Here is a 27515-nt window from a genome sequence, read left to right on the forward strand (position 1 = left end):
TCACTCCACAATGTGTTTGTATTTTGGGTAATATCTATATCATAAGGCCATTTCACTATAAGATGTAACATGCCAATTCTGCTCTGCCCCAGTAACCTGCAGTCATGAGCATTTGGGTTTCAGAGTCAGCTAGACTTAGATAGTCATTTTCTTTAAGAGCCTGGCCTAATATCTTAAAGAGCTCTTAATTATAAGATTAATGTTTTTAAACATTCCGATAGCACCATTTATTACTTTACAGGGAATTACTCTATAGATTTTGCAATGTGTATTTCATGCCAATAGCATAAAGAGAACATGAAATACTCAAGAAGGGGACTTAGTTTCTCTCACCTGTAACACGTAGGCTGGTAGAAGGTACAATTGTCTTCATTTACAACAAACACCAAACTTACCAAATAGTGTGAACTTTAACTTGTACTTTTTCCATCATCTTTTTGCTTGGAAGTTTCCTCCTTTGCCTAGAAGGACAAGCAAAAACCATCAGTGAGCTTTTTATTTTCTGGATTAAGTACCCAAAACTGATCAACCAGAAGAGGCTTATGAGGAAATAGGCTTTTCAGAATTAAGAGGGCAAAAATGGCAGTCAGCAGGGGAAAATAAGATGGTCCTTTTAAAGTATCTCATTTAGCCCATACACTGAATTCTTCCCCTTAAAGTTTATAAACTAAAAATAACCTTAAATGATTCTAAATTTTTTACTCTAGACTTTGTGTGGTTTTTTTTTTTTTTTGAAGGCCAGCATAATTGAAGAAAAAAATACACAGGTGTTCATGGATGGTATCCATTCGTTCCACAGTGATCCATCCTTCTCTTACACTTGGGGGCTTAGCCGGCAGCTAATCGACTCAGCATATAGGGTTACTGTGCTTTCTGTTTTTTGAGTATGTACTTTGTATTAAATAATAAATATTTAATCAGAGATATAATGGCATGAGCAACTAATTATCAATCTGGTTTCTTGTATCTTTCATGGATTTCACTTTTTTTGAGGTATAATTGACATATTTGTTTCAGGTGTATAACGTAAGCATTCCATATTTATAAATATTGTGGAGTAACACAATAAATCTAGTTAAAATCCATCACCATACATAGTTACAAAATTTTTGTGATGAGAACTTTAAAGATCTACTCTCTTAGCAACTTTCAAATATGCAATACAGTATTTATTGACTGTCATTACCATGCTTTACATAACAGTCCCATGACTTAAATACTTTAAGTTTGTACCTTTTGACTACCTTCACCAATTTCACCTACTCCCCCATCCCTCACCTCTCTGGCAGCCACCAATCTATGAGCTCATGTTTTTGTTTTTAGATTCTACATATAAGTGAGATCATAGAGCTTTCATCTTTCTCTGACTTTTTTCACTTGCATAATGCAATTGAGGTCCATTGATGTTGTTGAAAAGGTAAGATTTCATTCTTTTTTATGGCTGAGTAATATTCCATTGGGTATATATACCATATTTCTTATCCATCCATCAATGGACACTTAGGTTGTTTCCATAACTTAGCTATTGTAAATAATTCTGCCATGAACACGGGAATGCAGATATCTTTTCAAGTTATTTTTTTTTCAAAGATTATTTTGATGTGGACCATTTTTAAAGTCTTTATTGAATTTGTTACAATATTGCTTCTGTTTTATGTTTTGGTTTGTTGGCCGCGAGGCATGTGGGATCTTAGCTCCCCAACTGGGGATTGAACCTGCCCCCGCTGCACTGGAAGGCAATGTCTTAACCACTGGACCACCAGGGAAGTTCCCAAGTTAGTTTTCATTTTCTTTTGATAAATACCCAGAAGTGGAATTCCTGGATTATATGGTAGTTCCTAGTTTTAATTTTTTGAGGAATCCCATACTGTTTTCTATAGTGACTATACCAATTTACATTCCTACCAATAGTGCACTTTCCCTGATGATTAGTGATGTTGAGCACCTTTTCATATGCTTCTTGGCTATCTGTATGTCTTCTTTGGAAAACCGCCTATTTAGATCCTCTGCCCAGTTTTTCATTTGGATTTTTTTTTTGCTGTTGAGTTGTATTAGTTCTTTATATATTTTGGGTATCAATCTCTTATCAGATATATGATTTGCAAATATTTTCTCCCATTCAGTAGGTTGCCTTTTCATTTTGTTGATGTTTTCCTTTGCTGTGCAGAGCTGTTTCGTTTGATGTAGTTATACTTGTTTGTTTTTACTTTTGTGCTTTTGTTGCCTTTGCTTTTGGTGTCAAGTTCATAAAAATCTCTATTAAGACTGATGTCAGAGAGCTTACTGCCTATGTCTTCTAGGAGTTTTATGGTTTCAGATCGTATATTCAAGTCTTTAACCCATTTTGAGTTAATTTTTGTGTATGGTTTGAGATAGAGGTCCAGTTCCCAACACTATTTATTGAAGAGACTGTCCTTTCCCCACTGTATATTCTTGGCTCCTTTATCATTAATTATTGACCATATTTCTGGTCTGTCTATCTTTTTTTTTTGGTTGTGCTGTGCAGCTTGCAGGATCTTAGTTCCCTGACCAGAGATTGAACCCATGCCCTCGGCAGTGAAAGTGCAGAGTCCTAACCACTGGACCGCCAGGGAATTCTCTGGGTTCTCTATTCTGTTCCATTGATCTATGTGTCTGTTTTTATGCCAATACCATACTATTTTGATTACTATATCTTTGTAATATAGTTTGAAATTAGGGAGCATGATGCCTCTACCTTTTTCTTTTTCGAGATTGCTTTGGCTGTTTGGGGTCTTCGGTGGTTCCATACAAATTTTAGGATTATTTTTTCTATTTCTATGAAAAATGTCACTGGAATACAGATAGGGATTGTACTGAATCTGTAGACTGCTTTGGGTAGTATGGACATTTTAACAATATTTTTTTCAGTCTATGAGCATGGAATAACTTTCTGTTTATTTATGTCTTCTTCACTTTCTTTTATCACTGTCTTATAATTCCCATTGGATAGGTCTTTCACCTCAGTTAAATTTATTCTGAGGGTTTTTCATGACATTATAAATGGCATATATGTGTTTATTTCTCCTTCTTATAGTTTGTTATTAGTGTCTAGAAAGAGTATCTTACACTTTTACTGAATTTGTTTATTAGTTCTATCAGTTTTTGGTGGAGTCTTTCGGGTTTTCTTTATATAATATGTCAGTTTTGCAAATAGTGACAGTTTTAGTTCTTCCTTTCCAGTTTGCTTTTAATTTCTTTTTCTTGCCTAATTGCTGTGGCTAGGACTTCCAATACTATGTTGAATAAGTGGCAAGAGTGGGTATCCTTGTCTTTTTCCTGTTCTTAAAGAAAAAGTTTTCATCTTTTTACCATTGAGTGTGATGATAGCTGTGGGTTTGTTATGTATGGCCCTTATTATGATGAGGTATGTTCCCTCTATATCCACTTTGTGGAGAGTTTTTACCATAAATGGATGTGGGTTTTCAGATCTTTTTCTGCATCTATTGAGATAATCATATGATTTTTATCCTTCATTTTGTTAATGTGGCGTATCATCACACTGACTGATTTGCGGATATTGAACCACCTTGCAGCCCTGGAATAAATTCTACTTGATCATGGTGTATGATTCTTCTAATGTACTGTCAAATTCAGTTTGCTAATATTTTGTTGAGGATTTTATACATATATTTTCATCAGGGATATTTGCCTGTAATTTTCTCTTCCAGTTCCCTGGCCTAGTTTTGGTAGCAGGATAATGGTGGCCTTGTAAAATGAGTTTGGAAGTATTCCCTCCTTTTCTGTTTTTGGAAGAGTTTGAGAAGGATTGGTGTTAAGTCTTCTTTAAATGTATGGTAGAGTTCACCAGTGAAGCTGTCTGATCCCAGACTTTTGTTTGTTGGGAGGTTTATGATTACCGATTCAATCTCCTTACTAGTAATGGTCTTTTCATGTGTTCTGTTTCTTCATGATTCAGTCTTGGTAGGTGTATGTTTCTTTCTTCAAGGTGTCCAATATTTGGTGTATAATTGTTCATAGCAGTCTTTTATGATCCTTTTTATTTCTGTGGTATCAGCTGTAACGTCTCCTTTTTCATTTGATTTTATCTGAGTCCTCTTATTTTTTTTTCTTGTCAGTGTAGCTAAAGGTTTTCTGAACTTTATCTTTTCAAAAAAACAGCTCTTAGTTTTATTTATCTTTTCTATTATCTTTTTAATCTCTTTCATCTAGTTCTGTTCTGATTTTTGTTATTTCCTTTCCTTTACTGATTTTGGGCTTCATTTGTTATTATTCTTCTAGTTCCTTGAGGTATAAAGTTAGGTTGTCTGATTTCTTGAGGTAGGCATTTATCACTCTAAACTTCCCTCCTAGAACTACTTCTTCTGGATCCCATAAATTTTGGTATATTGTTTTCATTTTCATTTGTCTCAAGGTATTTTTTTTTTTTTTTGTGGTACGCGGGCCTCTCACTGTTGTGGCCTCTTCCATTGCAGAGCACAGGCTCCGGACGCGCAGGCTCAGCAGCCATGGCTCACAGGTCTAGCCGCTCCGCGGCATGTGGGATGTTCCCAGACTGGGGCATGAACCCATGTCCCCTGCCTCAGCAGGCGGACTCTCAACCACTGCGCCACCAGGGAAGCCCTCGAGGTATTTTTAAATTTCTTTTTTGATTTCTTCTTTAACCCATTCATTGGTTGTTGAATAGCATATTGTTTATGAAATCCACGTTTGTGAATTTTCCAGTTTTCTTCTTATAATTGATTTCTAGTTTCATACCATTGTAGTAAAAAGGATGCCTGATATGATGTCAGTCTTCTTAAATTTATTAAGAGTTGTTTTGTGGCCTAACATATGATATATCCTGGAGAACGTTCCATGTACATTTGAGGAAAATGTGTATTCTGTGGCTCTGGATCAAATGTTCTGTATATAGCTATTAAGTACAACTGCTATAACATGTCATTTAAGGCCAGTGTTTCCTTATTGATTTTCTGTCTGGATGATCTATCAGTTGATGAAAATGGGGTATTAAAGTCCCCTACCATTTCTCCCCTTAGATCTGTTAATATTTGCTTTATATATTTAGACATTCCTATGTTGGGTACATAAATATTTAAAAATGTTAAATCCTCTTGTGCATCAACCCCTTTATCATTATCTAATGTTCTTCTTGTCTCTTATTACAGTTTTTGTTTTAAAGACTATTTTGTCTGATGTAAGTATAGCTACCCCAGCTTTGTTTTGGTTTCCATATGCATGGAATATTTTTTCCATCTCTTCATTTTCAGTCTGTCCTTAAATTTGAAGTGAGTTCCTTGTAGGCAGCATATAGATGGTCTTGCTTTTTTATCCCTTCTGCCACTCTGTCTTTTGATTGAGGAATTTAGCCCATTTACTTTTAAAGTATTTATTAATAAGTATGTACTTATTGCCATTTTGTTAATTATTTTCTGGCTGTTCTGTAGTTCCTTTGTTCCTTCTTCTCTTGCTCTCTTTTGTGATTTGATCATTTTCTATAGTAGTATGCTTAGGTTCCTTTGTCTTTCTCTCTTGTGTATCTACTATAGGTTTTTACTTTGTGGCTACCATAAGGCTTACATATAACAACTTAACATTTATATTTTAAGTCAATAAGTTACGTTTGAATGCTCTACATTTTTACTCCCCCACCCCCTATTTTATGTTTTTGATGTCCATTTTACATCTTTTAATCCTGTGTACCCCTTAATTAATTATTATAATTATAGTTATTTTTACTACTTTTGTCTTTTAACCTTCATACTAGCTTTATAAGTGATTAATCCACCAGCTTTACAACATTAGATTATTCTGAATTTTACTGTATGTTAACCTTTACCAGTGAGATTTATACTTTGATATGTTTTCCTGTTACTAATTAGCACCCTTTCCAGCTTAAAGAAGTCTTATTTAGTGGTGATGAACTCCTTTAGTTTTTGCTTACTGGAAAAACTTGTCCTTTCCTTCAATTCTGAATGACTTTTCCAAGAAGAGTATTCTTGGAAGTTTTTTCTTTCAGCACTTTGAATATATCATGACACTCCTTTATGGCTTGCAAAGTTTCTGCTGAAAATCTGCTGAGAGTCTTGAGGGAGTTCCCTTGTATGTAAAAAGTTTTTTTTTTCTTGGTTCACTTAAGTTTCTCTCCTTGTCTTTAACTTTTGATATTTTAATTATAATGTGTCTTTGATATGGGCATCTTTGGGTTCTTATTTGGAAGCCTCTGGGCTTCCTGGATATGGTTGTCTGCCTTCCTCATGTTAGGAGAAGTTTTAGCCATATTTCTTCAAATAAGTGCTTTGTCCCTTTCTCTCTCACTTCTCCTTCTGGGACTCCTGTAATGCAGATGGTCATCTGTGTTGGTTTGTGTGATGTTGTCCCGTAAGTCCTTTCAGCTATCTTTACTTTTTTATTTCCATTTTTTTCTTTTTGCTGCTTTGATTGGGTGAATCCCATTGCTTTGTCTTTGAGTTCACTGATCCTTTCTTCTGCTTCTTCTAGTCTGCTGTTAAACCCCTCTAGTGTGTTTTTCAGTTCAGTTATTGTATTTTTCAGCTCTGTGGCTTCTATTTGTTACTTTCTTGTATTTTCCTGTCTCTTTGTTGAAGTTCTCACTGTGTTCATCCATTCCTCCCCCAAGTTTGGTGAGCAAATTTATGACTTATTTTGAACTCATCAGGTAAATCACTTCATTAAGATTTTTATCATGAGGTTTTAATCGTTTGGAACATACTCCTCTGTTTCTTCATTTTCCTTGACTCTCTGTGTTGGTTTCTGTGCATTAGATAAAACAACCACCTCTCCCAGTCTTAAAGGAGTGGCCTCATATAGGAGACGAACCTTACTGTTAAGCCCTGCCCTAACTCTTGATCATCTCTCAAAACATTGTAAGTGTTCAAGCTGCCTATTTTATTTTCAGTGGTTCACAGTAGTTGAGGGTGTGCTAAGATCTGTCAGTGTCCCAAAGGGGAGAATCTCAGCACCTAGATTCAGGCTGAATGGAAGCCAGTCCCTCAGGTAGCAGGTTTTAAAGTATACAAATATATATAGTCTTGTAGGATGGACCACAAGCATAAGTCCTGCTGGCTACCAGAGCCAGGTGATCAGTGGGTGTCCCCTGGGTGGCAGTTACAAAAATTGGGCCTCTAGATGAGTGTATAAGCCCCCTTTCTGGAAGATGCTGGTGACCTGGAGCGAGGTGGAGAAACAGCACAAAGAGGGTGAGCACCAGCTTACATTTCCTAAGAGCACATCCGTAGGTGTCTAGATATGTGCCAAACCGGAAGCCTGCCCCTCAGGCCAAAGCTCCAGGACAAGCAAGTAGGCCTTTTACACAGAAAGACTTGGGGGTATGTTTTAGTCTGCTGTCTGTGCAGTACTCTGGGGATGGTAGCCAGCCAAGAACTGTATCTCTGATTGCTTTGGGGTGGGCAGATGAGTCAGAGCTCACAAGCCCTTTAAGAACTGTTTCTCAGTTTGCTATAGCCTTGTGGGTCTTCTGGACACAAGCTCCGTGGGCTTTCAAAGCTAGATGTTTTAGGGGCTCATTTCTCAGGTGGTCTTTAAGGTTGGGTGCTGATGTGGGCTTCAAGTTTTTTGATCTGCAGGGAGAAGCTCTGAGTTTTGAGTTCGCTCCTGACGGTCTGTTGCTGTGTTGGGGTGGAGTTTATGTTGAGACTGTGTCCTAGCCTCTCCTACCCTCTTTGATGCCAGGCTTCTCTCATTTGCCAGGTAAAGAGGAGTCACACAGATAATTCGGGGGTTTTTTTCCTAGAGGAAATTGTCACATATGCAGCTGTAGATCTGGTGTTTCCATGGGACAAGGTGAGTTGAGGATCTTCTTTACATCACCATCTTGAACTGGAACTCACTATCTTGTTTTTTAAGAGTTTTGATTCAGCTGGACTATTGTTTTTAAACCTGTACCTTTTATTTCTCATTATACTTGGGATCATAGTCATAACCATTTGAATCCTATGTTTTTAGAATTGGAGGGGACCTAGAAGTTTTCTAATCCAATTTCCATTCCTTCCCTGGCCACAGTTTCAGTAATTTTAATAGGAAACTTCCGTGTTGTGCTGAATTAATGCCCAACTCTAAGAAACCAGACCCTATAACTTCTACTCATTAGTCTTAGTTTTGCTTTCTAGAGCAACGTGAAAAATTAGATATCACCTCAGAGGAAAGACTACTAGTATTTAATGTGAGTAGATTGAATCACAGAAACTGTAAGATCTTCTCAATTTCATATACTACTTCCATGTTCCAAGGTTCATATAAACCACATTCCCTGGTGGTGTCACCTCCCTTGCCACACACACAAACACACACACACACACTATTTTAACATGTCTTAATTTGCTGGTTGTTATGATGAATAACATCATAATCAAGTTGTTGACATTTTTTCTTAATGATATATAACTGATGGTGATTTAGATCTGATGAAATGTAGTATATGGATCTGTACTGTCAATGTTTATCCAAGTGGAAATGTGGAGTAGGAAGTGGCAGTCTGGGTTTTGGACAGCTGAAGGTATAAAATAGATTCACCCATCCCAACATTCCCCGAAGTCTCAGTCCATTACAGCATCAACTCTGATGCCCAAGAGCATACCTGAGAGATCACGTCAACTAAGGATAGACAAGGTACCAGCGATAAAGCAACCAGCATGTCATTGCTGTTCTCGGGCAGAGCTCAAGAAGAGGAAGCAGGGTCATAGGGACAAATCTTTCGAGGAGGTGAAGGGATGGAGGGAAATAGGGCTTTTGAAGTTATGAAAGAATTTGAATATGTTTGTACTACAAGGGAAAAGAATTGAGACAAAGATACCGGAGAGAGTTATTGACCCCCTGAGAGAAAGGAGGGGCTGCAGGGCAAGAGGGGAGAGGGTTTGTTGGGAGGCAGGTAGGAAGGGGATCTTGGTTATTTTCTGCAAGGCAGTCTCAATTTTCTCTTTGAAGTAGAAGGCAAGGCTATCTGCACACAGTGAGGGAAAGTAGCTACGAGAGAGCTTGAGGTTTGTGGGGTCTGATGAAGGAGAGAGGGCCTGCACTCATTCCAGACTAGCACAGCTGACAGTGGGACTTTGTGTGACAAGGGCTAGGAATGCAGGAAACTTCAATTGTGTTAAGAATGTTCACTCAGATTTCTAAAGTGTCAGTTACTTTAAAAATTAAATGTCTCTAAAACTTCAATTTCTTTACCAAGACATGCTAGGGGACAGATAGTATTTATTCTCAATAGATCCCAATCAGAAACTAAATGACTAGGGATACACCACTCGATGTCATTGCCGAGCTAATCTGTAGTCTATTTACGCTTCAGTTTACCTTTGCAGAATCCTTTGCTTCACCCCCGTTCTTGGGTGCTTTGGAGCTGGAAGCAGTCTTCTTGTCTTTGTCCTAAAGCAAAGGAAATGTAATGAGGCTCCTGCTATCAACACTCCATCTAGCAATTAACTGCTGCTGCTATCAAATCAATCCAGACTATTCTTTTTAGTAGCCTGGAATCTCCAATTTAATTAAATAATGGAAAATTGAGTATTTTAGTCAAGATTTTTCAAACAACAATGAAAGTACACAGAGGTGTTCAAGGTGGCGGGTAAAAAGGATAAAAATGAGGAAAAGGTGAGTCACACTGATGATGCTCTGCCAATTTCCATGATGCCTGGTTCACCCGGACTGTATTTTGCTCACCAAAACAGCTTGTTTCTATCAGGATTGGTTTTTATGTGCCAACAGGACACTGTTTGTTTTCAGTGTTACGGAAGAGAATGTAACAACCAGAGAGAGCTAGGGCAAGTCATATACAAAAAAGAAAGTCCATTCACCAGAAAGGCATTATTTATGAAGTTCCAGGAGTGAGAGATAGGATGCTGACGTGGTCTAGAAATTAAATCACCCAAGATGGGGAAGACTGACAATTCAGTGATTGATTGATTGGGAGATATGTTTAATAACAGCCAAAACAATAGCAAAGAGATGTGCAATTTTAATTCTTCTGAAATAACAATGAAGGGCACTCATTTCACTTTTCCCTCTATTTATTTGATGGATTACACATTTTTTCATTCGCTTTTGATCATGTTTTCAGCACCTGCTATGTACCAGGCATTCTGCTAACGCTGAGCACGGAGGTACCAGACACATCCCTGCAGTATACAGCATGCAGCTCCGTGGTGTGATGCACATGTGACAGGTAACCCACAGTGCAGAGAGGGCACAGAGGCCACACCCCTGATCTGCGAAGGGAGAAGCAGACAGGGGAGGCTTCCAGGAGAAGCTGATGTTTGAACTGGGCCCTGAGAGGTGAGTAGGAGAGTCAGCCAGCTGCTCCGGGCAGAAAAGGGGAGGAAGCCCCAGAGGGCAAGGGGCATGGTATATAGTGAGGGACTGCTCTCATTTTAAATGAACACAGATAAAGCATTACTGTTGTACAACAATATAGTGTGGCAATCAAAAATGCTAGCTATGGAGATTATAAAGCAACAGGGAAAGCATTTATGAAATAATGTTAAGCAATGTATTATATGTGGACAATAAGTACAACTATGTAAAATATACATATGGAAAAAGGTAAGAAATATACCAAATAATAGTGTTTGTGGAGTAGCAGAATTATAGAATTTTTTTCTTTTCAAGTTCTCGATGGCATTAACCAGTCTATTTTACAATATAAAATTATATATATGTATTATATACGTGTGTGTGTGTGTGTGTGTGTATACATAGACATTCAAAGAAAGTCAATATGAAAGAGCACAGTACCTTTGCTGTGTTCTCTGAGGTTTCTGTAGTTGAGGGACAGCTGTCAAAGTCCCCTGAGAGGGCATCAATGGGGTCTTGGGCATCTGCAGGTTTCTGAGATTTTAACAAATAACCATCAGGGAAGAAGCACAAGGCAAAGATGCTACGTAGGACATTTCCCCACATCCCTGAAAATATGTTTGTTTAATATAAAACCTTGCTGACGTTATTTTCCTAACAGCCTAGTGTATTACAAAAGAGATATTAAAACAGGAAAATCTTGCCAGCTCTATTTTCTTCTACTGTTTTATACAAGTTGCTTAGTATTCTCTGAGCTTTGATTTTCTAACCTGGAAAATGGAACTGCCTAGCTTCAATGGACTTGGGAAGACAGAAATAATACACTCTTACACACATGCCTTGGCATCCCACCAAGCACAAGGTAGGCATTCAGTGAATTTCAGATTTCTAAAATGTAAAAGTCGCAGCTAGAGTTTAAAAAAATTTTTTTTATGGAGATACGCGGATACGGTATTTACCTTTGATGCCTCGGGTTTCTTTGTAGGTGGCGTCGCTGATTTGCCCTTAGAAACAAAGCAGACTCCTGGTTAAACAAATTTTTGTAAAGGTTTACTTAGGTGTAGTCAGTATTTATATAATCTCTTATCCAGTGACTTGAAATGGAGTTCAGTCAGCCCCCTGCATCTGTGGATTCTGCACTGGCAGATTCAACCAACTGGCAGATCGAAAATATTTAGGGAAATAAAATTCTAGAAAGTTCCAAAAAGCAAAAATTGAATTTTCCACATGCTGGCAACTACTTACACGGCACTTACATTGTATTAGGTATTCTAAGTGACCTAGAGATGATTTAAAGTACAGAGGAGAATGTGTGTAGGGTTACATGGAAATACTATGCCATTTTATATAAGCGACTCGAGCATCCTCAGACATTGGTATCTGGGGGTCCTGGAACTAATGCCCCGTGGACACCAAGGGACGACTGTATAGATTTGCATAACTGATAAACCTGTGTCCCTATCATTTCCTCACCAGCTTTGCTTAACGACTACCCTATAACTATTTCAATAGCCTTGGAGAAAATGCAAGGGTGAGTCTTTTCCTAGAAGTGGAAGAAACACTATGTTAGCAACTTTGTCATTGTATAATTCTAGTTAAAATGTTACAAAAAGTAACTTGTGTTTTTATGTCTTATTTACTAATTTACTATATGCTCATCTACTATAGCTTATTACACTTGGAAAGGAATGGTCTATAGATAAGATTTTTTTTCGGTGAAGATTACAAGGACAACTCATCAGGGATTTTTCCCATCTGCAAAGGCAAGGATACTAAATAATACACTTCCTAAAGAATACAGCAGAGTCACGGGCGACTATCAAAGCAGGGTGGATTCTAGCAGGATGCACAGCTGCTATTGTGACTATTCGACACAAGCGAGGAGGACACTGCAGCTGATAATATCCTATAAACCACAGCCATCACACCCCTCACGTGCATCAGTACAGAATGAGAAAGATGTAATTCACATTTCCTTGGGTTTTTTTTTTGGATGAACAGACCTGGAAAGGGTTATTTAACATCTAATGGACTTGCAACTAAGAGCCAAATAGGAAGGGGTAGGGTACAGACCAGGTTGACCTAAGCGAAACTGGCTTCCATGTTAGAGACAAAGACAGAGACTTCTTGACAGAGTGCATTTAGATAGAGAAATAGGACTTGTGATTGGGAATATGGCTTTGTCTGTCTTCACTCTCAACAGCACAGGTGGTGTTGTAGGAGAAGAAAGAGGGACAGCAGGTCTTGGAGGGGTCGTATTTGCCCTATGAATTATTCCGATACTAGCTCTTTTTCTGTTCTCCTTCAACAGAGAAACTCTGCTTCAGTCAAGATTACAAATATCATTCTTATTATAGCCTTTTCTTGCAAGGAGAATTCATATACGTACATGCCACAGAATCACTGTTAAGCATCAGTGAGTGAATGAACATTATTCAACTCTCTATGCCACAGTGCCCAGCGCAGTAAACATCCAACAATACTGGCTCAAATAAATATTAAACAGAATTCTAGACAGCCTGCTCAGTGGGGACAGATTAAAAACATCAGTCATGTTACATTTTTATGCTATTGTTACAGTGTACCTCCTGTTCATTTCACGTGAGGTGTGAATCTCAAACGCTTTGGAGCATATATCCATCTAACCTAGACATTGCCCTCATTTACCTCCTTGTCATCATCCAAGAGATGTTGATATTTAGGTGGGATGGTGTCATCCCTTTCTCCCAGCTTGTCTCTGTGTTCAGCTTTCACTTTTTCCTGTAAACAGTGAACGTATATAATTACGATTCAGTTCCGCCTTCACTTAGAGAGTACATTCTAAAATGCAGCATGCAGCATTCAGCATTTACTGGACTTTTCTGAGGCAAGAAAATAGGGTCTCTTTTAAATCTGTAAGCGAGAGAACAACGTCAACAGACTTTCAGTTGATGGAAACAGGTAAACCCAGTGCTTCTGTTTTGTCAATCCACACCTATTAATTTCCTACCTGTATTTTAAATGGAAGTAAATGATTAAATAATTATCTTCAGAAACCATGGAAGGAGATAAAAACCCACAGTTATGAAATATCTTTCACTGTTTCACTTTTTAAATAAAAAAATCAAGTTGCTGTACCTTGGCACTTAAGAGGTACTATTTACAACTTTGCCTCTTTATAAGGAGCCCTGAAGGACCACGACAGGAGCAAATCTGAAGGGACGTGCTGTTTGTTTGTGTTGCAGGTGAGCAAATACCTGCTGTTGAGTAAGCAGTACCCACCTCCCAGCATCCGTGCCTCAGTGGGACGTGGCTGGTCTCTCGGTCCTGGATTCAGGAACAGCTCCCCACCCCAGGGGTGGGGTACAGATTTTATTTTTCTGCATCATTATAATTTCATTTTTCAAATACAGGTTAAGTTCACCTCGATATTCCTATGACAATGGTAGAATCGAGACCTAAGGATTCTTTGAAATGTCCTGTCTTTGAGACATAGATTTGTGTGGGACGTTACCTTTCTGGTTCCAAGCTAAATGGACTGTTAAGTACTGAATATTAAGTATAAATAAGTACACTTCTACATGTTGTACAAGATATATAGCATTAAGAGTCTGCACCTTGTGGACGCCTCTGTGGTGCTGAACTCCTGGTCCAATGCAGTTAGTTTCGATAGCAGGGACGACTGCTAGGGAAGCCTCTGCCACTACATTTACACAACTTGTGAACCAAAAAAATGCACATGTGTGCATCAGATATGTATGATAAACTTACTGCCAGATACAACCAAGAAAAAATGTGGGAAGAGAATAAAATTAACAAAGCAGGGCTGGCTTTTCCATCATCACAAAGTCTAGCCTCATGAACAGGATGTTTGCCTGAATCTGTGCCATAGCACAGACCTCAGAGAGGAAAGAGACACGACATAGACCATGGAGTAGGAAAAAATTAGGCTGAAGTTATCCAACCATTCACTGACTCCAGGCAAAGTCAGAGGCTGAAGTTATCCAACCGTTCACTGACTCCAGGCAAAGTCAGAGGCTGAAGTTATCCAACCGTTCACTGACTCCAGGCAAAGTCAGAGCGGGTTTTCCCCTTTGTGTGGAGGGTAGGGTATTCTGTGCTATAATAACTTTCAATTTTCACTTATTAATGATTTGTTTTTCTTTTACCTTGACTTTATCCTCTAGGGGTTTGTTCTCATCTGCATCAGGCTGTCTTTGCCCGAGACTGTCAGAAAGTTGATCCAGGGCATCGTCAAGTTCTTTGTCGTCACTCTGCTAAAAAGTAAATCTGAATCAGTCACTGGTTAGCCAAATGAGGTCACCTGTTGGAGTGCAGCCCTGACACTGCCGCTAAGACTTCTATAAGCTTATGGGGTTGTCACCAGGGAGATGGGCAGGTGGGCAGAGGCACTGGATCGGCAATCCAACCCTTTTTTCTGAGGGTTTTTCTTCTCCCTCATCTTTCACTCTCAGCACTTGTCTGCACCTGTCTACCCTGCCCCACCCCTGGATGTCTTTCTCTTCTGAGAAAATAGGTCCCTCCCTAAAAAGATGGGGTTCCTGGCCCGATTTTTCTAGAAAATATGTCTTATGATGCTTTCAATGTATGTAACAGTATGTTCCCAGCAAAGAAAAGTCACATGAATTATGATAGCTTAGTTTACTCTTTGATTCCCTAGTGTATTCCTGTAAAGAAAGATGGGAAAAGTGATGGTAAAGGTGTCATTCTAAAACATACCTGTGAAAGGCAAAAAGGCTTTTGATTGTGGACGTTTATTAATAGCCTCAATCACAGGGGCCCCTAGAATCTGAGTATTAAGAATTGAAGTGTAGGGCTTCCCTGGTGGCGCAGTGGTTGAGAGCCCGCCTGCCGATGCAGGGGACACGGGGTTTGTGCCCCAGTCCGGGAAGATCCCACATGCCGCGGAGCGGCTAAGCCCGTGAGCCATGGCCGCTGAGCCTGCGCGTCCGGAGCCTGTGCTCCGCAACGGGAGAGGCCACACAGTGAGAGGCCCGCGTACCGCAAAAAAAAAAAAAAAAGAATTGAAGTGTAAATGGCAGCCTTCCTTTCTGTTGCACAGGGACTTCTGTCATTGTGGCTGTGTGTACATACACAAACACACACATAGACACATGGAGAGAGGGCATTTTACTGGTTTTAAGTGCTTCATTAGAGCCCAGGATTATAGCAGCTAATGGTGCTACCCACAGCTGGGTCTGGGCTTTGTCATTTGTGCCTCTGGATATTCTCAGATGATCCCACATTAACCCAACAGGATGAAAATTCACTCAGAATCTCAGAGTACAGCACTAAGTAAGCTTTGATGCTTCATCAAAAGGAAAGGAAGCATAGCTGACTTCACTAAAGCTACTTCATCTCCAACTAGCAAATGGGGCACTTCTTCTCAACCAAGGAGATGGGGATCTGGTTTAGGGCGATCTCTTTATCTTTTGATGTGCCGTGGTCTCCTGGATAATGTATAATTTGGTACTGCAAAGAAAATCAATCAAGGAAGTCTGGAAAAGCTTTGGTCCCACAGTCTTACCTCAGAACATGTAAATAATTAAAACAATATTGACACTAAGGTTCTTCTATTACTAGCATGAAAATGACAAGTTTTTACTGGTGTGAATGGGAGGAAGACAATGCTATTCCATGAGGAGTTTGTGAATTTTGGGGGCAGAGAGAAGCTCAAACACTGAGCAATTCCTTAAAGTAAGCTTGAGGTTAAATAATGAGTAGTATTATAGCATGGATCAGGAAAAATACAAAGGAGGAGAACATCAATTATCAGGAAAGCTAAATAATTTTTAAAAATCTACTAATCTGAACATATACACAATGCACATTATTGTACTTCAATTCTAATAAAGCAACAATAATATTAAGCTCCTTCACTGTGTGTAAAATACTCTCACATACATTGTTTTATATATTTAATCATTTTAGATATTCTCTGTCATCTCCCTGTCTCACCAGTCTTACCTCTTCTGAAACGGAAGGTGCCTGTTCTTCCTAACAATTTTGTTGATTTTCATTTACTCTGAGGAGGAGTCCTATTTTCTTTCTCCTTGTTGTTGCTGCTGAAAAAAGTACTCATAAACTCTGTTGCTTACCGGAGTGTCTGGGGGTGGACCTGCAGAGTGGTTGGTTGGAGCTGGGGTTTGGGAAACCACTTCAGAGATGACAGCTGAAAGTTTAGCATCTTCCAATTGCTTTTGTAAGAAAACAAACAAACAAAAAGATTTTGACCAGTAATACGGTGTATGCAAATTATGCCCACATACCATCTCTTAAATACAACTCTCAGTATAGCTTTTTGATTGTTTTTCTCTTGCTCCAAATGGAAGCACAGCAACACAGCATCTTAAGAGCCATTTTTATTCTACGTCCTATTCCACACGTTATTTTATACAATTTCCTATTCCCATTTATTATCCTAAACGTTCAACAAGCCACTGATTTAGAGTACTGTAGTTTATACATTTCTTGTTGCACGTTTAGGTTGTCTGGAGTTTTCAGCTTTCTTCTCTGTAATTAATTGCTCTGAATAAGTTCTAGAAGTGGCTCTTTTTATGGTGCTAGCTATATTCTGCCAAGGGCCCTCTCAGAGTTGCTAGAAATTCACAGTGCCACAAGCAACGAATGGCCATGCCTGTTTCCCATGGCCTTGCTTGCCTAAATTAGAGATTTATCACATTTTAATTCTGATCATGTATTAGGTATAAAATTATGTGCTACTATTGCTTTAATACTTGGTATATGGGATGAAGAAGCTTCAGTTGTATCATTTTTTTCTTAATGTTAAATGGTATATTATTCTAGAATCTTTCTGAAATAATGATTTCTTTTCTCATTTTAAAGAAACACTGAATCTGTCATTTATGTTCATTTCTGGATTTCTTTCCCATTGGCCTGTGGCTTCGCTTTCTGAATCAGAACTGTATTTTTTGTCATTACTGTTAATAAATCCTGGTGTTTAGTTGGGTTAATCTTCCCTAGAAATACTGAAAAACGCTTTTCAGTATTTTTTCATATTTTTATGCATTTATTTTTCAAATGTATTGGACAACTCAATTTTAAATTCTCTTTTCATAGGTATACATGATAGAGTGCACGCTCATTGGTTCAATTAGCTACACGGTCGAAAACATCCACTGTGCTGGACCAGTATTTCAAATGGAACACATTTTTTACGGCTACAGTGGGTTGAGGGCCATTAATTTTGTGATTGTTTCCTCAGCTCCCACATCAGGTTCTAAGTCACAAGTTTCCATTTATTTCTGCTACCCTAAAAGTACGGAAATAAAACCAGGAATCTCAGAAGACTTACAAGAGATGAAGTGCTTGGGGGAACGGTGAAGTCCTTGGACAAAGCATCAAGGAGGAAGTCTTCACTCAAGGGCTGCAAAGAACCAGGAAATGTATCAACAAACACCACCTCATCAGTCTCTTCAAAATGTTGTCACTGTTTATATGCTGATCAACTCATTCCACAGAAAGCTATGCCCTCCCCGCATTAACCATCAGGGCCAAAGGAGAGAGAGACACTCAGAGAAAACTGGCTTGCTTACTGGGAGTGGTTCCTTGGGCTCCTTTGGCAGTAGTGGTTTTCCATCTTTATCCTATGCAGGGGGACAGAAACATGGCATTGAGTCATTTCACGTGTATCCTACGTATGCACCTTGTAAACATTATAAGAGGTCGACAGGTTATACCTGATGATATTGTACATTACAAATTTGATTCATCATTTCAGGAAACAGATCCTCTCACCAGGAAATATCCTCTGATTAGCTCACGTCAACAAACAGCTGGCACACATCGGGCATTCCCTAGGCACGGGGGCTGCAAACGGATAGAGCGTGGCTTGCCAACCTCAGAAGCCCACACTACTGTAGGGGGAGCACGTGAACAGTTAATGTAGTGCGTGGCACGTGGGGCTGTGACAGTGTGCACAGGACACCGAGGGAGCACGCGGATGAGACCCTCACCTGCCTGGGGAGTGGGCTTTGCACAGGTTGCCTTGAAAAAGCTGGTTAACTGTAGAGGCAGCACATCCTGAATTACCTCTGCGCCAAGCCCTCTACTAAGCACCGGGAATACCACAGAAAGTAGGACAGACAAATCCCTGCCCTCAGGGAGCTCACCCTGAGGCTCAGATGATGCCAACCTTCAAATGACTCTGAGTGCCACTTCTGAGTAACAGGACAAAATCGCTAAAGCATTTGGGGCTCTTTAGTAAAAGAAGATTTATAAATAGATGGTAAATCCCATGTATCTACACGCGCAAAAAGAAGTGCAAGATTCTCTCTTTAAACACACAGTTAACCCCTTGGAAGACATGGGGGTTAGGGGCACGGACCTCCCAAGCAGTCAAAAATCTGTGTATAATTTATACTCGGCCCTCTGTATCTGTGGTTCTGCATCCATGAATTCAACCAGCTGCAGAAGGTATAGTGCTGTAGTGTTACTACTGAAAAAAATCCGAATATAAGTGGACCCACACAATTCAAACCTGTGTTGCTCCAGGGTCAACCGTGTACTTCTCCTGATAAACTGCTCAAGGTGTTTTTTGTTTTGTTAAAATTCAAGGAGATGCAATGGTTGAGAGTATCACCAGCTCCCCTTTTGACAAACTCCTTTACCCCCATTTCCACCTCCTCTGCACGTTCACATATACCTTCTGACCACTGTTCAGTGAGGAGGGAAACAGCCTGAGGCTTGCTCTCCACCATCCTTTAGCTGCAAAGGCAGCACATTTCCCAAGTGACACACAGGAGCAGGGGCGAGGGCACGTCTGCTCCACACTCAAACTGAGATCATCCCGTGTCTGGAAGGGGGAACCTGTGGTCTACCCTCAGGGAGCTGAATCTATTGAAGAGGCCTGATGGGAGCGGAGCTGAAGAAGAACAACATAGGATTTAAACAAGAGATCAAGCCAGCACCTGGAAATGCTATAAAGCTACAGGTAAGTAGTAATGGGTGGGATCAACAAGTTCAGAGAAGGATGAAACTACCGCAGAATAGAGCGGTCAGGAAAGCTAATCAGCTGCATTCTTAAAAACTGCTACTAAAATTCAGCAAGAGGAGAGAGAAAGTAACCAACCTCCTACTCTGAAGAGTTACGGGCACGTGACCAGCCTTTTTTCAAATGTGACAGCTGCTTAAGGGCCACATAGTCTAAGAACCTTGCAAACGAACAAGCCGAAATGAATAGGAAGTCCATGGTTTCAACTGACTTGTGAAATGCAGAAAGGAAGCGGACTAAAGGTATCCAGAATAATAAACTTTCAATCAGGGAAAGCTCAGTACAGTTCCTGCCTTTGCCAAATAAATGGACTAGTACACCTGCTGCATACGAGGAGCATCAATCTGATTTTCCTGCATCATCCATGAAGTGGCATATCTCTTAAGTAGCGGCCTCCCCCTTGTTACTTGGTCTGTACAAGCTACGTTCAAAATAAAAGAAATGGGTCAATTTATCACTATATTCAGTGTCAAGTAGGCTCTCTTATTTGTCAACTTATATTTAAGGTTTGTAAATCTTTCCTCAGGAAGTGATTGTTGCTCATTTTGGTTTTCCTATCTGTATGAAGGTCTCCTAAGTTTTCTCTGCTTCTGGTATTCTAACAAGCCACCTATTAGACAGGCAAAAATTAGGTAGTTAAGACATTATATTATTTCTTTCACCTAAGGGAGGAGTAAAAGGCCACTTAGGAATATTTTAGTTTCATAGCTGGTGTGCAAACAGGATATTAGTGAACTGATACTATTTGGTGTAGAAATACTAAGAAACGTGATCTTTATGTCCCAGGTCTGTTCGCATGTCCCTTTTTCATGTATATGAAATTCAATATAAATTAAAATAAATTAGAAAAAGATCCCAGCCTGTTTACCTTGACCTCTTCTAATCTATAATCAGGAGGAATTGTTTCTTCTTTTTCACCAAGTTTTTCACGATCTTCTTCTTTGGCTTTCTCCTGAATAAAAATGAAACCATCTTCATTGTTAATACATCTTTTTCTCATAAAGTGGATGCCTGAGTGACTACATTTGAGGTCAACAAATGCATTGTTAGGTTCCTACAGCAACTCCATCTTTGACACTGTATCCTGGTTTAGCAGGCTCAGACAGCACCACTTTTAGCCTGCTGGGCTAAGAGGCAGTCGTGAGGAGCGGTAGAGGCAGTGCCACTTCTCTCCTGACTCCTCAGCAGTGGAATTGCAGGTGGACAAGGTGAGACTCAGAACTCTGATGCGTGCACGCCAGCCATCCACTGCTGCACCTAAACACTGATGCTCGCTCAGGGTTTGCTTATTAAACAGGACATGCACAATAACAGAGAAAGACAGCTGGTCATGTGTTGTAGGAAATTTAAAAAAATGACTGAGTTATCTGGGGAGTCAGGGCGATCAGCGATAGTTCTTTTCTAGCAGTATCCGAGCTGCCATTACCTTGACTTTATCCTCCACGGGCTTTCCAACTTCTGGACCAGCTTCCTTTATCCCCAGGCTTCCAGCCAAGGCTTCTACAGCATCACGTGGCCCCATGCCCTTCTAAAAGCACATCACGGGGTACACTAAGTAGGTGGTTAAGCATTCCTTTTAAAAGAGACTACAACAAACAATTCAGATGGGCATAGCCTTATTTCAGGCCTAGAGAAGAAGCACATGTCATCTTTTAATAATCTAAAAAATCAACTGAATTAGAATCTACGTTTAAAAATCCTGAAGTGTTAAAAGTTAGAGCAAGTTTCTTATGTTAAACATTAAGTGTATGCAATTCATGTACTGACACTGAGAAACTTTTAAGATCTAACCCGCGTTTTGGTTCAGAAATTAGGAAGTTAAGAGACTGGGTAACACCACACAGAAGCTGAAAGCCAGGAAAGAAGAAAGAAGTGATCTTTATGTGACTGTTTTAGAGATGGCACAGGAAAGCTTTCAGAAAAGCCCTTGAGAGGACACTCTTCCCAGTGAAACAGCTGGGCCCCGGAGGCAGTGGCTTCAGCTGAGCCTCTACTGAGGCACAGAAGCTTGTGTTCTCTATGTGGCTTCTACTGGTCAGAGTGGATTCACGCCAGTTCAGGTGATGGCCTGTGACTTATTAACCCGAGTGGCCCAATGAGAACGGTCTACCTGGGGTCCAGTTGTTGAAAATGAAATGTGCTCCCTGTGATATAGTGAGCTCTGACCACAGTGGTATTTAAAATGAAACTGGACGAACACAGAACATTAATGGCATAAAGAGAAAATAAAGGATAGGTTATGTTTGGGCTAAAGAGAGGACTAGATCCAGCTTTTTCCAAACCACAGGTCATGATCCATACATGATGAGCTCTTAAAATCAATTTAGTAGTTCATGGTCAGGACTCTTTTTTTTTTTTTTTTTTTTTTTTTTTTTTTTATGCGTTACGCGGGCCTCTCACTGTTGTGGCCTCTCCCGTCGCGGAGGACAGGCTCCGGACGCGCAGGCTCAGCGGCCATGGCCCACGGGCCCAGCCGCTCCGCGGCATGCGGGATCCTCCCAGACCGGGGCACGAACCCGTGTCCCCTGCATCGGCAGGCGGACTCCCAACCACTGCGCCACCAGGGAAGCCCCAGGACTCTTTTTAAATGAAGAATATAAAATAGAATGCATCGTGCATACCAAGGATAAGTATCATTTACTAAACTATTGTTCTACTGTGTGGGTCCTGGGTTGCAGAATCCATGAATTTCCAACTCTGGTTTTGGTCAAAAGTGTGAAAGCTCCTGAATTAGTCTCAAAGATTATTCTTATTGTAAAAGAATATGACTTCACATGGAGTACATATTGGAATTTTAGAGTAAAAGCGTCTTTCTGTTTTATACGGATTAGCCATCGTTCTAAGAAAAGTGTTGCTAAGCTGCACCTCAAAAGTAAAGATCACCAGTGAAAAAAGGGCCGTCGAGTGGAAAGTGATTTATCACCATCTAGTGGTTGGACACTGAATAGATTTTATTCCGGGGGGGGGCAACAAACATCCCTGATGTTTCCAACCTGCTTGGGATTGTAACTAAGAGCTGCAGCGGTCCCCAAGTCTTAGCCAAGCAATCTGATTGCTACCTGATCCAAGTCACCTGCTCACACTTCTGTTTTCTACTCTCGGCTGCAGAATCTTTGGAAACTACTGCTTCCCAAGCCTGTGCCCTTTGGCTCAAGAAATAAGTGAAACCGAGTTAGAAAAGCTAGGAGAAGCAGCAGTCTTAAGAGCTAAAGAATTTGGAAACAGGACCAATGACAAAAGCTTCTATTTTTTTTTGCGGTACGCGGGCCTCTCCCGTTGCGGAGCACAGGCTCCGGACGCGCAGGCTCAGCGGCCATGGCTCACGGGCCCAGCCGCTCCGCGGTATGTGGGATCTTCCCGGACCGGGGCACGAACCCGTGTCCCCTGCATCCGCAGGCGGACTCTCAACCACTGCGCCACCAGGGAAGCCCCAAAGCTTCTATTTTTGTTGTCAGGTTCAGAACTAGAACTCAGGTCTTCGGATTTGCTCAATAAACTTTCTTTTTCTACAACAAGAACTGCAGAGGGCAGACATTCATCTCCTTCCCCTGGGCTTTCTGTTTCCTTTTGCTCACTGATCCTCCAGCCTCTCTTGAGTTCTCTGACCTTTATCACACTCTGCGGCTATTCTTTCTGGCTCCCATGGGTGTCACAGTCCCAGAAATGCCAACTGACCTCAGTGATGATAAACTCGGCAACTGTGGTAACCAGAGTTGGTGGAGTAGAGGCCCAGGAAAGGCAGTCAGAGAATAGAAAAACAAGAGCTCTTTTTAAAATTTTTTCCTCTCCATTAAAAATCCAATGCTCAACTCTCTACAGTCAGGATAAAGCTGGAAAGGAACTAACTCGGCTCTAAGGCCCTGGCAGTCACAGTTGACACAACAGGTAGATGACACATGTTTAGGTCACAAGAGTTCTGCCCTGGAATATTGGCTACTGTCTTTTTGATGCCAATCACTGCCTCTGTGCCTACTTCCTCCACCAGTCTCTTCCCAGATTCTCTCTTCCTCTCCTGTTCTTTACCACTGTGGCCTGTGCCTGAATACCACAATGTAAAAGTTTTTGGAGGGTACCCTGAGACTCTCCCACCAAATAAAAAGGAGGTCACGTCCTAAGGCAGGAGGGAGACCCTGGACTGTGAGGGGACTTGCAGCTGGCACCCAGGATTTCCCTGGCAGGAAGCAGCCACTCAGGGTACCCAGGACTCTTGTCCTACATCTTCTTCAAGGCCCTCTTCTCTCAAACAACTAAATGCACATACCCCAATACCTGAAGGGCTCCACACCTCTGTGCTGGGCTGTCCTGGGTTTGCTCGTCTCCCCAGGAAAACAGTGCTGTTCCCACTTCTCAGCAGGATCCTGTCCTCCACCTGCAAACCTTTTCGAGTTCCTCCTAGAAAGCAGCTCCTTCACCCATGTTCCTGCTGCCCTTTTCCCATATGAGAATGATCAAACTAAACTGTAAGCCTGAACCTGGCCCATATCCAAACTAGACCTGAAGCGGGCTGAGAGCAGGGGCCATATCTTACATCTCAGCTGAGGTTCTGAAAGGTTAAGTGAATTGCTCAAGGTCAACTCGAAGTTCATTTCCCTCGTTTATAAGAGAGACATGATCAGAACAGCCTTCACAGTGTCCTTGTGAAAATTTAATGAGAAGATATTGCAAAGCATCTAGAACAAGTTTAGTTACTCAGAGTGTAGATTCACTAAGTCTGTACTAACGAGAAACATAGTTCCATCAGCTGTTATTCTCTGAGTCAGATTCTACCTGCTAATGGAAACAAAACTCACTGAGTTCCAAAGAAAACAGATTCAACTAGTTAAATATCATACTTTATAGAAAAATTAGAAAGTGAGAGAGAGGCAAGAAAAGAAGGAAGGGGAAAGGAAGTGAGTCCACCTGTCTCCCTTCAGTTGCAAGAGGAGTCATGATGACAAAGGTACAGATGATTCCACCGGGAGAGTCAATAAAAAGTAATATCAGGCTATTTGTGGGACACCAAATCAGCTTGAAGGACACAGGAATGTGAAGAAGCATGATTAACCACAGTAGCCAAGGAGCTAGAAACAATTTCAGAAGGTCAAAACAAAACAAAACAGTTTGCAGCAGTTGAATTAAAAATTTAAATCTAGCCTGAGTTTCTAGCTCCTCCCAGAAGCCTAAACAGAGGATAATATAGCTATCTAAGATTTTATTTTTATTTTGTTAGAATAAAGTAATATGATGGTAATACACAGCAGAAAGGGCAGGGGAGGAAGAACATTACTTTCTCAAGACATTTCTCAGTGCCCAGAGGACCACTCACCTCCGAGGCTGATGGGGGCGGGGCTGACTGCACACAACACAAGGAGGTCCGAGGCACGGCCGCTTCCACAGGAGTAGGGGCAGCAGTCTGAGACTCCTGCAGAAAGAAGCAGGTACAATGACGAATTTTTAGAAATTTATTAAGACTGAACAATGATAGACCAACAATACAGTCTGCTACACCATATGCTGTGAGCATGACTTTCTTGAATGCCCAAGGATTTTGAGCAGTAAATAAGTCAAGGCATGTTGAAACTCTTCAGCTACCATTACTTCACCTTGGTTTCACCTCTTCCCTTAGGTAGGTTACTAAACCTCTCTGATACAGTTTCCACATGTGCAAAATGAGGACAATTAGAGTACCTACATCCCAAGGGTTGATAGGGGCCTTGAATGAGATAAAACAGGCTGAGTGCTTTGCATAGTACCTGGGAACACAGTAAGCTCAGTGAATTTTATCAACTATTATTATTTATATTATTTGCCATCATATAATATGTAACAATAATACCAATTATAAATGCAATACAATATTTCATTTAAATACCTCATTTTTACATATCTAAGAGCACCCTGTAAATTGGAAATAGCTACGTACAAATGCAAGGTAGTTCAAGACTATCCCAGGGGTTCTAAAAGTGAGGTCCCTGGATCAGCAGCCTCAGCGCTACCAGGGAACTTGTTAGAAATCCAAATTCTTCGTCCCCACCTCAACATACTAAATCGGGAATTCTGGGTTTGGGACCCAGTAATGTGTGCCTTAACAAACACTCCACGTCATCCTGATGTGTACTGAAGTTTGAGAATCACTGTGCTATTTTGTTACAAGAGTAAAATTTCAAACAGATTGCTTTTAATCCAGACATCTATGGAAGCCTATCCTGTATGCAAGGTGCTCAGCAGATGACCATTAATAGGGCGTGAGCTCTTCTTTCAAGGAATTTACTATTTAAAAATATGTATAAATGTTAGAAGTAAAGACCAGTGCAGCTAAAATCTTGTTTGCAACATGCCTCAACAGGGATATATAAAGAAAGCATGACAGACCTCCCTGGTGTGTTGTATTCTGCTTAACAAGAGTTGGAAGGGTGGTAAGGTTTGGGGAGGGAAATGCAGGAGACAAAGGCCATATTTTAGCTGAGCCTTAAAGGGATGACTACGATTTTAGTTGATCTAGAATTTGGAGAGGTTATTCTATGCAGAAGGAACCATATGAGAAAAGCCTTGGAAAACACACAAGTACTTACAATCTGAGTTTAGTGATAGGGGGACACATCTTGGCATGAAAGGAAGCGGGGGCCCAAATACATGAGCAGGAACTTTTTTGTAGGGAATGGGAACTCCTGAGGGTTGGAGCAGGGGAATGTTGTGGCTACAAACATGCTTGAGAAAGAATAAATGCCGGTGGACATATGGGATGGGCTGGAAGGAGACCAAAGACACAGGCCATTGCCATCTTGAGGTGACGAGTGATGACAACTTTAACTAGGTCAGTTACAGAAGCAGGAATGGAAAGAAAAGCATGGGTGTGAATATCTTCCTGAAGGAATAATTAACTAAAGGACTTAAACTGCAAGAATATGAGGGTCAGCCCGGGAAAATAAAGCACATCCAGAAACAGGCAAGATGAAAACTGCATGTGAAAAAAGATGGCAAGATGGGCCTTTTTATCAGCCACTTCCTGTTAAAAGTTTTGGTCTCACATTTTTAAGATTATAGACAAACATTAAAAAACAACAAAAACTGGCGATTTTTATTTTTAGAAACGTACTTCTGTTTTTTCAGTTGGCTTAGATTGTTTTTCTTTACACTTAGATTGGTCAAGATCTTCTGAAAGTTCATCAATGAGTTCTGATTCACTCAGGGGCTGTAACATAAGAAATATTATATAATATGAAGAAAATTATTTTTACTTTGATAAAAGAAAAAAGCTTTCATAGAGAAAAAGGTTTTCTGGTAAACACATATTATGTCATATCTTAGGATCTAAAACCAAAAGTTAATTTATACAGGGTATATGTTTCATTTATCAATGTAAGGTAAGTGTCATGCAACAAATAAGGAATACTAAACACCTCAGTATCACAAACATGTTAATGGTTTATTTAGTTAAAAGTTTTCCTGATACTTCAATTTCAGAGTAATTTTGCTCAAATAAGATTGCCTGTTTGTTCCAATGAAGATCTTTATCGTTTTTCCTTATGTGATGGTTTTTTCTACTTCCAGCGACTTTCCTTATGAATAAGTCAGAGGAAACATAGATCATATACTCCTTCCCTATGACTACATGCAGTTTTGGCAGGAAAGTTCTGCTATCCCTAGTTCCTTCAGGTGAAGTGGTATTATTCATTTCCTGTAATTAGTCAAAATCTCCACATGCTCTAATCTATGACAGAATGGCATGTAACTCAGAAGCTGGGCCCCAGGGTTGGATAGACAGTTTCGAGTCCTAGCCTCGCTATTCCCTAGCTGTTTGACTTTGGGCTATTTACAGAATCCTTCTGTGTCTCAACTTCCTCACCTGTAAAATGGGAATAATAATAGTGCCTTCCTCATTCAGTGAGGACTCAAAATGATAACACACAACACCATTTAGTGTAGTGTCAGGCACATAGTAAGTGACTAATAAATGTAGTTGCTTAATATCATCATGATAGGTAACTATGCTGATGAACACCAAATTAAGTAAAGGCAGCATAGACCCATTAGAGCACCTGATGCTGTAATTAGGATCAAACCAAGTGCTAACAAGCTAATTTAAGGGCCCTCTTGATATCCGCTCCTAATGTCCAACGAACATCACCTGTAAATTTGTAATATTTTAGTAATAATTCATGAGATAAATAATCATTAAAATATGTGAAAAAGAGTCAGAGATCTAAGCCAGGTG

At 40.2% G+C, this 27515-nt stretch overlaps 1 protein-coding gene and 1 long non-coding RNA gene across 22 annotated transcripts in view; one reads left to right on the forward strand and one right to left on the reverse strand.

Annotated features, from left to right (window-relative positions):
* CAST (calpastatin) overlaps positions 1 to 27515 on the reverse strand; it is a 130528-nt gene that overhangs the window by 2307 nt on the left and 100706 nt on the right. For 15 of the 20 annotated variants that reach the window (XM_032626607.1, XM_032626613.1, XM_032626604.1 and 12 more), the window contains 13 exons: positions 26397 to 26492; positions 24627 to 24722; positions 20748 to 20849; positions 20190 to 20273; positions 17865 to 17915; positions 17624 to 17695; positions 16407 to 16505; positions 14457 to 14564; positions 12976 to 13068; positions 11268 to 11312; positions 10750 to 10842; positions 9313 to 9384; positions 396 to 461 (listed from right to left, as the gene is read on the reverse strand). In XM_032626607.1, the coding sequence (XP_032482498.1) occupies positions 411 to 461; positions 9313 to 9384; positions 10750 to 10842; positions 11268 to 11312; positions 12976 to 13068; positions 14457 to 14564; positions 16407 to 16505; positions 17624 to 17695; positions 17865 to 17915; positions 20190 to 20273; positions 20748 to 20849; positions 24627 to 24722; positions 26397 to 26492 (1062 nt within the window). In that variant the 3' untranslated portion in view covers positions 396 to 410. The remainder of the gene's footprint in view (positions 1 to 395; positions 462 to 9312; positions 9385 to 10749; positions 10843 to 11267; positions 11313 to 12975; positions 13069 to 14456; positions 14565 to 16406; positions 16506 to 17623; positions 17696 to 17864; positions 17916 to 20189; positions 20274 to 20747; positions 20850 to 24626; positions 24723 to 26396; positions 26493 to 27515) is intronic. The other 5 variants (XM_032626615.1, XM_032626605.1, XM_032626608.1 and 2 more) reach the window with 1 other exon arrangement.
* On the forward strand, positions 4584 to 10736 carry LOC116751163. 2 transcript variants are annotated; one of them, XR_004349191.1, is made up of 5 exons: positions 4584 to 4608; positions 5148 to 5176; positions 6765 to 6866; positions 7711 to 7803; positions 10076 to 10736. It is a non-coding gene; the product is annotated as an uncharacterized LOC116751163 (long non-coding RNA). The 2 variants fall into 2 exon arrangements; XR_004349190.1 differs by lacking the exons at positions 4584 to 4608; positions 5148 to 5176 and having other exon boundaries at positions 5749 to 6866.

This window comes from Phocoena sinus, chromosome 3 (genome assembly GCF_008692025.1).
Source record: "Phocoena sinus isolate mPhoSin1 chromosome 3, mPhoSin1.pri, whole genome shotgun sequence".
Classification (NCBI taxonomy): domain Eukaryota; kingdom Metazoa; phylum Chordata; class Mammalia; order Artiodactyla; family Phocoenidae; genus Phocoena; species Phocoena sinus.